Source organism: Acomys russatus, chromosome 18 (genome assembly GCF_903995435.1).
Source record: "Acomys russatus chromosome 18, mAcoRus1.1, whole genome shotgun sequence".
Classification (NCBI taxonomy): domain Eukaryota; kingdom Metazoa; phylum Chordata; class Mammalia; order Rodentia; family Muridae; genus Acomys; species Acomys russatus.
The window spans coordinates 21,336,525-21,348,934 of NC_067154.1; the positions used below are offsets into that span (position 1 = coordinate 21,336,525).

The 12,410-nt window shown below is 47.6% G+C and overlaps 1 protein-coding gene across 2 annotated transcripts in view; it reads right to left on the reverse strand.

Moving 5' to 3' along the window:
* Positions 1 to 751, reverse strand: part of Dgkh (diacylglycerol kinase eta) — a 171,870-nt gene extending 171,119 nt beyond the window's left edge. For both annotated transcript variants that reach the window (XM_051160864.1, XM_051160863.1), the window contains exon 1: positions 679 to 751. In XM_051160864.1, coding sequence (XP_051016821.1) covers positions 679 to 738 — 60 coding nt within the window. In that variant the 5' untranslated portion in view covers positions 739 to 751. The remainder of the gene's footprint in view (positions 1 to 678) is intronic.
* Between the last annotated feature and the right edge of the window lie 11,659 nt (positions 752 to 12,410).

Here is a 12,410-nt window from a genome sequence, read left to right on the forward strand (position 1 = left end):
GGTGCAAGAAATAAGTTAAAGTTGTTTAGAGAACAAATCCAAAGACCCCTCGACTCTCCTTATATTCTCACACACAACATTCTGGGTCCCTAAAATGACTCAACCTCTACATAGCGTGTGCAGTGAAATCCAGGCAAAAGCGAAGTTAGTTCGTTGCTGGATTCCCCGCCAAGCCCCTTGACCTCCGGGGCAGCCCGGGACAGCGGCGGCACCGGGAGTCGGAGGCGTGGCTCCAGGCTTCTGGCAGTTACCCTCCAGCCCAGACGGCGGTCCGCGGGAACCTGCGCGCCCAGGTGACTGCCAGGGCGCGGTCAAGAGGGGAGTCCCGTCTCCTCCCAGCGCCACCCGCTGACCACGCAACCCGCCGCCTCCACTGCCCGGGCCGTCGCGCCTCACTCGGGAATGAAGAGCAAAGTTGGGAAGCGGATGAAGCGCGGAAACGGTCCTCGAAGGACCGTCGCCAGAGGCCGCTCGGGGAAGAGCTCCTGCCGACCGGACAAAGGCGCTCCGGGCGGCGCACAAGGAGGAGCCCGGGCGCCGGAGGAAGCGCAGCCCCGGCTGGGAAACAGCTGGGGACCTCATCCCGGACCGCTTCCTGAACGGAACCCCGGCCAGGAGGGGGGTGGGGGGCAAGGAGCAAGGACAAGCGGGAGGAGTGGGCGCGGGCGCGGTACCCACCGGTTCCTCCCAGGCCGGGCTGCGGGCTCCGAGCGCGGGGCGCACGTGCTGCGGCTCCATCCCGCCGGCCCGCGCCCGCTGGCCGCCGAAGCGCACGGACACGGGCCCCTGCCGCTGCCGCCGCCTGCGCCTCTCTCGCCGCGATCTCTGTCGCTGCTGCCCCGGCTCCCGCCCGGGGCCAGCCACCGGCCCTCCCGCTCTCTCTGGCTTCCGCCGCGCTCGCCCGCCCCCGCGCCGGTCCCTTCCTCCTCCGCCGCCGCCTCCGCAGCCGCCTAAGTCCCGCTCCCTGGCACGGCCGCGAGCGCACGGCTCCCCAAGCCGCGGCCGCCTCCCACGGCCCGCAGAATCCGCCCCTAGCTCTCCTGTCTCCGCCCCCGACTCCCTCCCCTTTCCTCCAGCCGCCCGCCCCTCCCCCCCCCAGTTGCCCCTCCCGGCGGGCGGCCCGGGACGCACGTGACCCCCCTGCCAGGCCTTATAAGGCGCGGAACCGAAAGCGGCCACCGGGTGGTCACGGGCACCGGGCCGTAGCAGCGCAAAGAGAGGTAGCCTCCCCGTAGGGCTGGGCTCGCCGGGAACCTCGGAGGAAGCTGGGGCCGGAGTAGCTCGCCTAGGGGAACCAGTCCTGGCGCCCTTTTCCTCGCTCTTCTTCTCCCCGAGCGCCCATAGCCCCCGCCGGCCGCCGGCCGCCTCCGGAGCTGAGACTCGGGCTAATTGCCTGGGACAGTACCCGGCTTCAACAGAGCGAGGCTGAGCTTCGCACCCCTGAGCCTCTCCCAAGCACCCACTCGGGTGGTTTACTCTGAGCAGCTAGGATGACTGGCTGGTTGGCCATCTGCGAGAGGTTAAGCTTGGAGAGCCCTTCTTTTGTTCGTTTTCTATGGCTAAACGGTTTCATGGAAAGAACACCAGCTAAGGAGCCGGTCTCTGGTCCCTTGTGAGCGCTCCTATCAAATTAAGGGCAGGGTTGTTCGTAGAGAGACTTCAAATGTCAACTGTGTCCTCCTGCTGCTTTCTGAGAAAAGGAAAAACGAAAATTGCAACTAGCGTTTTAAACCTTCTTTACTGGCAATAAAGACGGTTTCCATATAGTTGCAACCGAACAGTGACTGCATTTACATGTGTCATTTCCTCTTGTGGACCTTCAGACTCCTGCCAGCACCTCTCAGGGCCCTTCGTCTGGTAGACAGATGCATTCACACGTTTTGAGAGCAAGAAATCAAAACACATACCTGATCCAGCATGCTCCCACGTCATTCTAATTTCAGAGGCTAATACTCCCGCTGAAGCTACGCTAAGGTCACCCCTAAGGTCTGTGGAAAGAACCTAAACCGTTGGATGTTTTCCAGCCCCCGTCTTCTAAGACCTGACTGACTAGATTTGTATTCCTCAGTCTCTTCTGTAAATTGGTCCTTGGCTGTTGGGTCTTTGTTTCCCAGCACGTTTTGTTCAGTGACCTCTTACATGCTGCCTAAATTGCCCATCCTGCATTTATTTCAGGTGAGGGTCGGGTAGTGTGGATTGGTAGTCTGTCAGGTCCTGTCAACCAATTGCTTTCCGTTACTGGTAACAGATTTCCATGATTTCTGCTTCCTCTGTTCATGCGAGGCAAGTGGTCTATCAACCAACTAAGCTACATGCCCAGGCCAAAAGCAAACTTTTTCCCCCCCGAACATATTTTGAATCTTTAGAATTTTATTTTTCACATATGTGTATGCGTCTGTGTGTGTGGGTTTGCGCACATGAGTGCAAATGTTCATGGGAGGCCAGAGGCATCCAATCCCGCTGGGATCTGGAGTTACGAGGTACCCAGTGTGGGTGCTAGGAATTCAACAGCCTGTCCTCTGCAAGAACAGTGTGTACTCTTAATCGCTGAGCCATCTTTCCAGCCCCAAAGCCAGAAAGTTCTGCCTCTGTTCCCCCAGCCTTATTTTCAACCTGTCTAAAACAGTGTGCTTCCCTGACAGCTGATTTTTCCCCTCTAGTCTTATGTAAATGTCACCACAATTCACTTAGTCATACAAAGGAAAAGAAAAAAAAATTATCCTAGGTTCCTCCTTTCTCTCATTGTTTCCCCTTGCCCCAGTTCCCTGCTGTCTCTTTCTCTCACTCACTGCCCTGGCCTGGTTTAGGGGCTCTTGTTTCAAGCTCGTGAGACTTTGCATTATTTTCTTTATTAGCTTTGAGTTTTATTATATTTTTATTTGTGTGTGGGCCCGTGCACAAGCGTGGAGGTTAAAAGATAAGTGCAGGAATTCCCACCTTCCATCATCTGAGCGCTGGGTATTGAACTCAGGCCATCAGGCTTGGCAGCAGGTGCCTTCCCAACTGAGCCATCCCTCCAACTCCCCTTATTTAATTGTGCTGCCTCTAAATTGTTTGTGTGTCATCCCTCTTGCTGTGAGCAAAGTTAGACCCTGAAAGGATAACGGCTGAAGCTTAATATCTTACCCAGTGCCTGCTTCACCAGTCCCTTCAAACACTCGGAGTTCCTTACAGAGGCAGTTCCCCCTCAGGCCACTTGTTTCCAGGCAGGCTGTGCCCTCTTCTGGAATGTTCTTCCTCTTACTCAGCCTGTAAAACACCTGTTCATCTTTCACCGTTCACCCTAAGGGTTGCTTTCCTCACAAAAGTATTCCTGACCTTGCTGCATGGTAAAAGCCTGTCTGCTCTCTCTGCACTGAATGATGATACCATCTAGCACCAGTGTCTTAGAAGACTTTTTTCTGAAGTTAGCTTTTACATATATTCTTCCGGGTAGGCAATAGTATTCACCACTTACTCCATCTTCCTGGCTCCACTACAGTTCTCAGCACGCCATGTGTTTCCCAAGTGTGTCGAAAGAATCAATTGTGATATAGTTTTGAGATGTATTTTTTGAGGCTTTAAAAAAAAAAAATCAGTTTCCCCTGCATTGCCTCATGCCATCCTCACAGTTCTCCACAACATGTATCAGTGCCTTTCGTGGAGACGACACATGAGGGTGATGACGACTTTCAGACTCCCAGACCTTGTGGGTAGAAGGAATAACCCTACTCCCAAGAGTTGTTTCTCTCGCCTGGCAGGTACAGAGGCACATGCCTGGATTCCCAACATTCTGGGAAGCAGAGGCAAGTGGAACTCTGTGAGTTCGAGGCCAGCCTGATCTACAAAGCAAGTTCAGGATAGCCAAGGTTACACAAAGAAACCCTGTCTCAAAATAAAATATTTCTTTAAAAAAAAAAAAAGAGTCTCTCTCTCTCTCTCTCAGACACACACACACACACACACACACACACACACACACATACACACCCCACATATAATTTTTTTTAAGAGAAAACATACTAAAACTAGAAAAGAAGAAAACTGTTCGCCCAAGGGCTTCCTGTGTAAACCCCAGAGCTAAGGTTAGGACCCACTACATTGCTTCTTTGAATTGGCTACATGTGCAGTTGGTTCTACGGTCTGAATGTCTTTGTCTCCCCCCCCCCCCCCCCCCCCCCCCCCCCATTCCTCTTGAAGTCCTCGCTTCCATGAGCTCTTAGGGAAGTGCTTGGGTCATGATAGCAGATCCTGTATAAATGGGATTGGTGTCTTCTAGAGAGGTTCCGAGGCTGGAGAGATGGCACTCGCTGATCTCTCTGAGGACCCAAAATTCAGTAGCCAGCACCCACATTGGGCAGCTCAGAGCCCCCTGTAACTCCAGCTTCAAAGGATCCAGTGCCCTCTTCTGGCCTCTGCTACTGCATGAACCACAGTGCATGCGTAGACACGCAGGCGCACACATAAAATAATTTGAAAGATAAGTCAAGAAAGAGAACGCCATGTCCATTGCGTTGCCACATTAAATTGTCTTGTATAGTAAGGTTTCTTTGTATAGCAATAGTTCTCTTTCTGCTACTGATTACACGGTATAACTAGTTCTTTTTCCAAGCATCCCAAGTCACTGTGTTTTCAGGGTGTCTTACAAATACACAGTTTGCTTTTACTACTATCAGACCATTCTGAGACCCCTGACGGCTTCTGGCAGTCTTTTTTAGAGCTGTTGTCATTCATTGTGTATATTAATCAGGCTAAAAGGCTCTAGGAAGTCTTCCCTGCCGCCGCCCCTCCCGCACACCGTGTTTCCTTCTCACGGAACAGTGCCCATTCGTAGATTGTTGGGCGTGTCCACTGTTCCACATTACATCCACCTCCTAAGGCTTTGCCAGGGTACAGAGGAGGGAAGTGATACAGGGTCGTTGTCGGCTACAGGAGGAAGAGGTGGCAGGGAGGGGCATGTGCTTCCTGGACCTCTCCAGACACTGGCACGTGGATGTTCTTTTAAGTTTCTTTCACCAAAGGCGTGGGAGACTTTTATTTTAATTTTCCCCTATGCTTCAGTCAGAATTTCATTGGCTATGGAATTCTACACTGAAAATGATTGGCACTGGCCCTTTAAAGTGACTAGTTGTCTTTTGCCATCTAGGGCTAGCACTTGAGGGAGGGGTCTACTGCCATTCTCATTACTCTACAGAGATTTTTTTCCGTCCAATAAATTTTAACATTTTTCACTTTGTGTTTGGATTAATGGTTTGAATCACTAAGTGGATTATGGTTTTAGTTTTTGCTGTTGTTAAGAATTTGATGCTCGTTTTACCCTAAAAACACAAATCTTTATTTTTTTAATCCAAAAATGTTTTATATTCAAGTGTTACTTTTCTTCACTCCTGCTCCATGCAATTTTCTCTACTTTATGTAACTATACCTCATACTAAATATGACTCAGACTTGTTCATATTATCCTCCAAATCTTGGTCTTTCTTTCATATTTTTTCTCTTTGCGTTTCTTGCCTAGTCTTGGATAATTTCCTCTGATATATTACCCAATTCCCTAATTTTATTTGCAACTATGTTTAGTTGGCTGTTGCCAGTGTGGCTTCTTTGTCTTTTTTAGATAAGATTTTGCTATATAGCTCTGGTGGTTGGCCTACCACTCTCTATATGGATCAGTCTGGCCTCAGACTTGCCACAATCCTCCTGTCTCTGCCCCTTGAGTGTCCTATTTAGCCTGCTTCTTAATATGACCATTGAGTTTTCATTTGTTTATTTTCCTAGAATTTTCATTTCCTTCTTTCTTAAAGTTGTTGATTCTTTTTTCATACTTTTTCCTTTACCATATTAACGTGTGTGTGTGAATGTGTGATTGTGAGTATGTGTGTGTGTGTGTATTTTTTAGATAGGGTCTCTCTATGTAGCCCTGGCTATCCTGTCACTCACTCACAGGGTTAGGGCTAGGCCTTAAATTCATAGATAGCCACCCGCCTCTGCCTCCCCAGTTCTGGGACTAAAGGCGTGTGTCATCATGCCCAACATCACATTAACATCTTAAGCACATTAATTTAGTAATGTTTCTTTTATTTATAGTTGCCTGAATAAACTCTGCCATGTGTGCACATATGGGCCTCATTTATGTCAGCTTGTTTGCTTGCGTGCTTGGTAGTGTTTTGCTGGGCTATTCTCTTGGGGGAATTTATTTGCTTTAGTTTTTGGTTTTTGCTTTTGCTTTTTTTGGGGGGTGGGGGTGATAAAGGAGGAGTAAATCCTGCATTATGGAGGTGTCTACCTGGAAGGGTTTGATCTGGATTTTTGCCAGTAGCCACCAGATTTTCTTAGCTCACTAGTATTTGTAGCCCTTGACGCTTCGAGACTCAAGGAGCTGAGGGCTGGGACAGGCTGGGCTCCTTAAGTATCTACATCTCCCCAAGGCCTTTCAATTACTCCTTCCAACACACTGGCTTCACGATAGTTGGATGGAAACTTTTACCCAGAAGGCCAGGTGTAGCATGGTGTATGCTGAGAGACAGGGAGCTAGGTACAAACTGCATCCTTTTCTAGGAGTTCTCCTAAGAAGTCATATAGCGTCCCTCCTGTCACCAAACGAGTTAGTTGCACCTGTCGCAAAACCCTTCCCAGACTAAAGGAGCCAGGACATACACCAATCAAAAAATATTATAGGATAAACACATGTATGAGACGCAACAGATGCCACAACGCACGGTAGATTGATAAGTTTTGATGTTCATGTTCTAGGCAACCAGAGTCCATCCTTTATGGAGATTATAAATGTGGGCTTTTTTTTCATTTTTTTTATTCAAATTACATCTCAGTTGTTATCCCATCCCTTGTATCCTCCTGTTCCTCCCTCCCTCCCTCCCTCCCGCTTTCACCCTATTCTCCTCCAGGTCTGTGACTGAGGGGGACCTCCTCCCCCATTATATGGTCACAGCCTATCAAGTCTCATCTTGGTAGCCTGCTTATCCTTTCACTGTGTGCCACCAGGCCTCCCCACCAAGGGGAAATGGTCAAATATGGGGCACCAGAGTTCATGTCAGAGTCAGTCCCCACTCTCCACTCAACTGTGGAGAATGTCCTGTCCATTGGCTAGATCTGAGTAAGGGTTTGACGTTTACTGCATGTATTGCCCTTGGTTGGTGCAGTAGTTTGAGCAGACCCCCTGGGCCCAGACAGATCCACTCGTCATGATGTTCTTCTTGTAGGTTTCTAGGACCCTCTGGTTCCTTCTATTTCCCCATTTCTACCCTCTAAAGCAGCACCTGAAGAACACAAAGGGTGAAGCCCTCCGGAATAAAGGCATGTGCACCTCACATTTGAAGAACAAAGTGCCATAGTCTCTACTGTTCCAGTCAGGGCTCGGTGGAGCACTGTGGAGACCAATGCTTTCCCATAGAGGTGACCTGGTAAAGACTTTCCTGTGAGGACTGCCCTCCAGGGAAGCTCATTGACAGACTGCATCTTAGTCACAATACATCTGAAGCAAGAAGTGAGAATTCTGGGTTTGGTCCCACTTTTATAATCCTCTTGTAGAGCACACGAAAGAGGACTGCTATGCTTTAGTGAGGTGGGCTGAGGCCATTCCTGGGGCTTTCCTGAGACCGACCTTTATGGCTCTTCATGGAGTAGAATGGTGTTTTGTCTTTGTCTCTATTTCTTCCTGGGTTCTGAGATCACAGGTGTGTTACCACACCCATGCCAGATGCACTGTTGCAGGTGTTACAGCTCACAACTCAATGTGCAAAATTCTACAAATTATCTTATTTTTCTCTATTGTCCTCATCTCACATAATACTGAGGGAGAGGGGGAAAAAAGCTTAAATTAGCCTTGGCTATGTCCTGGTATGGATGCTTAAGTGAAAGACAGATTTAAAAAAAAAAAAAAAGAAAGAAAGAAAGAAAGCTACAATATGAAGTTGGTGAGATGATAAAGTCACTTACCGCACAAGCCTGGTGACATCAGTTAGATAGTTAGATCGCTAAATGCACATAAAGATGGAAAGAGAGAACTGACTCTACAAAGTTGTCCCCTGACCTCTACATGTACATGGTGTTGTACACACGGGTGCACACATAGACACACACACAGACACAATTAGTAATAGTAAACTCTATTAGTACTAACTTAGAATTATTAGTATTAAGAATAATAAAACTTGAATATTCTCACTAAAGCAAATGGGTAAAAAATATGCAAATGATAAAACATGAATTTTTTAATTGGCAGGTTATGTCTCAATGTGGTTACTGGTTATTAATATGCAGCAGGATTTCAGAAGTACATACATTTTTTTCCTTCTTCTTGTTTGATGTATGGTAAAATCATGCTTTTTTTTTTTTTTTTACTTTGCACAGTATTTTTTGCTTATGAGAGAAAAAATGATTAATATTTGTTCATGATTGGGTTAGCAAAGGGATAAGTATGGAAAAAAGTGAAGAAAGATACTTCAGAACTGTGGGATGTGATTGTTAATGACACCGAAGAAAGGATGAACTAGCATGAGGTCTGCTGTCTACAGAAAAAGGATAAATAATTGAGCCTAAAATTAATATAAAATGTAACGGATTTAGTTGTAATTCGAGAAATGGCACATTCAGGGCTGGAGAGATGGCTACTGGTTAGGAGAGACTACTACTGGTTAAAGCACTGGCTGTCTTCCAGGGGACCCAAGTTGGGTTCCCAACACTCACACAATGGCTAACGCCTATCTGTAACTCCAATTTCAGAGGATCTGACACCCTCTTCTGGCCTCTGTGCACACTGCACATTCATGGTGCAATGACACATATATTGCCGGCAAAACCCTCATACACATAAACTTGAGAATAAATAAACTTAAAAAAAACATAAAGTGGTTTTTATTGTTGTTTTGTTTTTTTTTAAGAAATGCTAAGTGTGAGAGTCGCACTCCATGTGTAGGAGAGACACAGAAAGGCCAGCTTTTCCTGAGATTCCCTAAGAATACTTTTAGCAGAACTACTCTAGACAGTGGTGGGCTGGCAAGAACTGAGTAGAAAGAATCAGGACACATCTAGATGCTGGGCCTCAGAAGAACAGTCATGGAAGGAGCCTGAAGGTGGATGTAGGTTGCTCAGTAGCCAGATAGGAGTCCAGGAGGCTCCAGAGGACATCTGAGACCTGTGGTCTGGGGTAGGCACATCAGCAAATGCCCTAGGCCAACAGGTGCTACACAGTAATAACAGTGGCATAGCTCAACATTGGCAACTGCGCCACTTCAGAAGTTCCTCACATGAAACTGAGACCTTCCCCCCCCCCCCCCAAGACAGGGTTTCTCGGTGTGTAGCCCTAGCTGTCCTGAAACTCATTTGTAGACCAAACTGACCTCGAACTCACAGAGATCTGCCTGCCTCTGCTTCTCAAGTGCTGGGATTAAAGGCGTGCCACCACACCTGGCTGATACTGAGACTCTTAAATGAGAAAAGAATATCAGGACAAGTCCATATGAAGCAAAATTGGAGTTTATTGAGAACAATTTTGGGGGGTGGGGTGGGGTGGGAGGATTAGTTGTACACATCCAGGGTGCCTCTCTTTGTTACTTTTCTATTGCTATGAAGAGACACCATGACCAAGGCAACTTATTAAAAAAAAATTTAAAAACAAAAAGAGTTTGCTGGGGCTCATGATTGCAATGGACAAGTCCAGAACCGTCACAGCGGGGGAGGAGGGAGCAGGAGGCATGGCAGCAGGCAGGCAGGCATGGCGCTGGAGCAGTAGCTGATAGCTTCACATTTGATCCACAAGCAGGAGGCAGAAAGAGGTAACTGGGCACACCTCTTCATCTTTCCCAAACTGGAAACCAAGCATTCAAACATATGGGGGGGGGGTGGGGGAAGCGGTACACTCGCATTCAAACCACCACCATGCCCATGGGCTTCTCTAGAGAGAAGGTATCAAAGTCACATCCAAGTGTTTTAACAATAAACACACACGCACGCACGCATGCTCGCAAGCATGTACGCACACACGCGCGCACGCACTCACTGGAGCATGCGCACTGGTGTTGGTAACTTTTTTTCTTTTGAAAAAGAGTTTCATGTAGCTCAGACTGCTCTGGAACTTGCGATGAAGCTGAGGGCGTTGAACTTCCGTCTCCTTCTCCCTTGTACATGCTAGGCAAGTACTCTACCTACTGAACAAACGCCCACATACCAAACGGTTTTTGTTTCCTTTTTTTTTTTTTTTTTTTTTTTTTTTTTTTTTTTTTTTTGAGGCGGTATCGTGTAGCCCGGGCTGGCATTGGACTTGCAATCTTCCTGCCTCTCTTTTCTGAGTTCTGGGATATGGAGTTGCTCCATCACATCTGACTTAAAGAACTTTTCTTTAATAAAGGAGATTATAAACTGCTCTGTGAGGTACACTGTCCACGTTTAAAGGCTGATTAGAGACACAGGTCAGAAAAGGTCAAAGGACTTCATATTCTCCATAGGGGGTTAAAATGTCAAAGCCTGCTTGGTGTGCGTGTGTAGCTGTATGTGGTTGCCTGTGAGCAAGTGTTTCAACTCGTGCAGAGGCTGTGCCTCAGGTGTCAGCCTCAGGCACCATCATCCTTGGGTTTTGTTTTTAGCCAGACTCTGGTCTTTATTTTTTCAAGACCAGGACTCTGGGGACTAAGCTAGCTCCCTGGCCCAAGGCAGGTGTTTCAGCTATAAACTGGAGTCATAATCTTGTGTATGAGCTTTTTCTCAGAAAATGAATTATAGTGCTTTGCAAGCAATTTGGTCTCAGCCACAAAAGGACATAAACCAGGTTTCTGTCTCATGTCCCTTCAATATCTATGGTCTTTCTAGCCTGCCTCAATGATACCTGTTGGAGAATCAGGATGGAAGAAAAAATGTAAAGAAGGAGGAGGAGGAGCCTGGTCCAGGGTATATTCTTTTTCTAGACTAAGGGCTTCATAAGAAAAAAAAAATGAAATTATGTCTTAGTTGGAGTTTCTGTTGCTGCAATGAAGGACCATGACCAAAGCAAGTTGCTGAGGGAAGGTTTATTTCACTTACACTTCCATACACTGTTCATCACTGAAGGAAGTCAGGACAGGAACTCAAACCTGGCAGGAACCTGGAGGCAGGAGCTGATGCACAGGCCACAGAGGATTACTGCTTACTGGCTTGCTCGCCATGGCTTGCTCAGTCTGCCTTTTTTTTTTTTTTTTTAATTTTTGGTTTTTCGAGACAGGGTTTCTCTATGTTATCTTGGCCATCCTGGACTCACTTTGTAGACCAGACTGGCCTTGAATTCACATCGATCCACCTGGCTCTTCTGCCTCCCGAGTGCTGGGATTAAAGGCGTGCACCACCACACCCAGCTCAGACTGCTTTTTTATAGACTCCAGGCCCACCTGCCCAGGGATAGCACCACACCCACCATGGGCTGGGCCCTTTCCAGTCAATCACTAATTAAGAAAATGTCCTAGAGGCTTGCTGTCAGCCTGGTCTAATGGAGGCTTTTGTTGTTGTTGTTTTTGTTTTGTTTGTTTGTTTTGGTTTTGGTTTTGGTCTTTCGAGACAGGGTTTCTCTGTGTATCCTTGGCTGTCCTGTACTCCCTTTGTAGACCAGGCTGGCCTCGAATTTACAGTAATCTGCCTGCCTCTCCCTCCCAAGTGGTGGGATTAAAGGAATGCACCACCACGCCCAGCTTAATGGAGGCATTTTTTTTTTTTTCAGTTGAGGCTTCCTTCTCTCAGATGACTTTAGCTTGTGTCAAGTTGACATAAAACTAGCCAGCACTGATTGTTAACTGGTCCCACCGATTAGCTGGGAGCAGCGCTCCTCATGATAAATGAAGTCATATACTTTTTGAAATCGGAACAACAACAACAAAAGAGCCATAGATTGACATGGCCCACATAAAGCTCCATCGTAGAAGAACAACAGTTTGGAAGGATCACAGCGGCCATGGGAGGTTGTTATCACTGTGCTGTTACAGGAGAGGGTGTTAAAGTTTGGGGATCAGGCAGTGAACCCAGGGTCACAGCACTTAAGACAAAGTGCTGGCTTGTGGAACTCTCAGCATGAAGAGACCCCATGGAAGAGAGAAGAATCAGGAAGGAGCCTCATCTAACAGGCACATGACTAATCTTAGCACAGGGAAGACTAAGGCAGGAAGGTCATGAGTTCAAGGCCAGCCTGGGTTACATAGCTAGACAGTGAGGCTCCTGCTCAAAATAGGGGATGAGGTGAGAGTCTTCATGGAAGAGAGAAGCTCTGGGGAGGGAGGGAGGTGCACAGGAAGGATAGAGAAGGAAGTAGGGGGGCTACTGCAAGGGCCACAAGTGTTGTTTAGAAAGGTAAGGAGTCGGAGAGGCAGAAAACCACAAATCCAGAGAGGACTCAAGGACAGGGAACGTCATTTGCACAGGTTGAGAAAGACGTGAAGAAAACTGTTTACTCAGAGCCA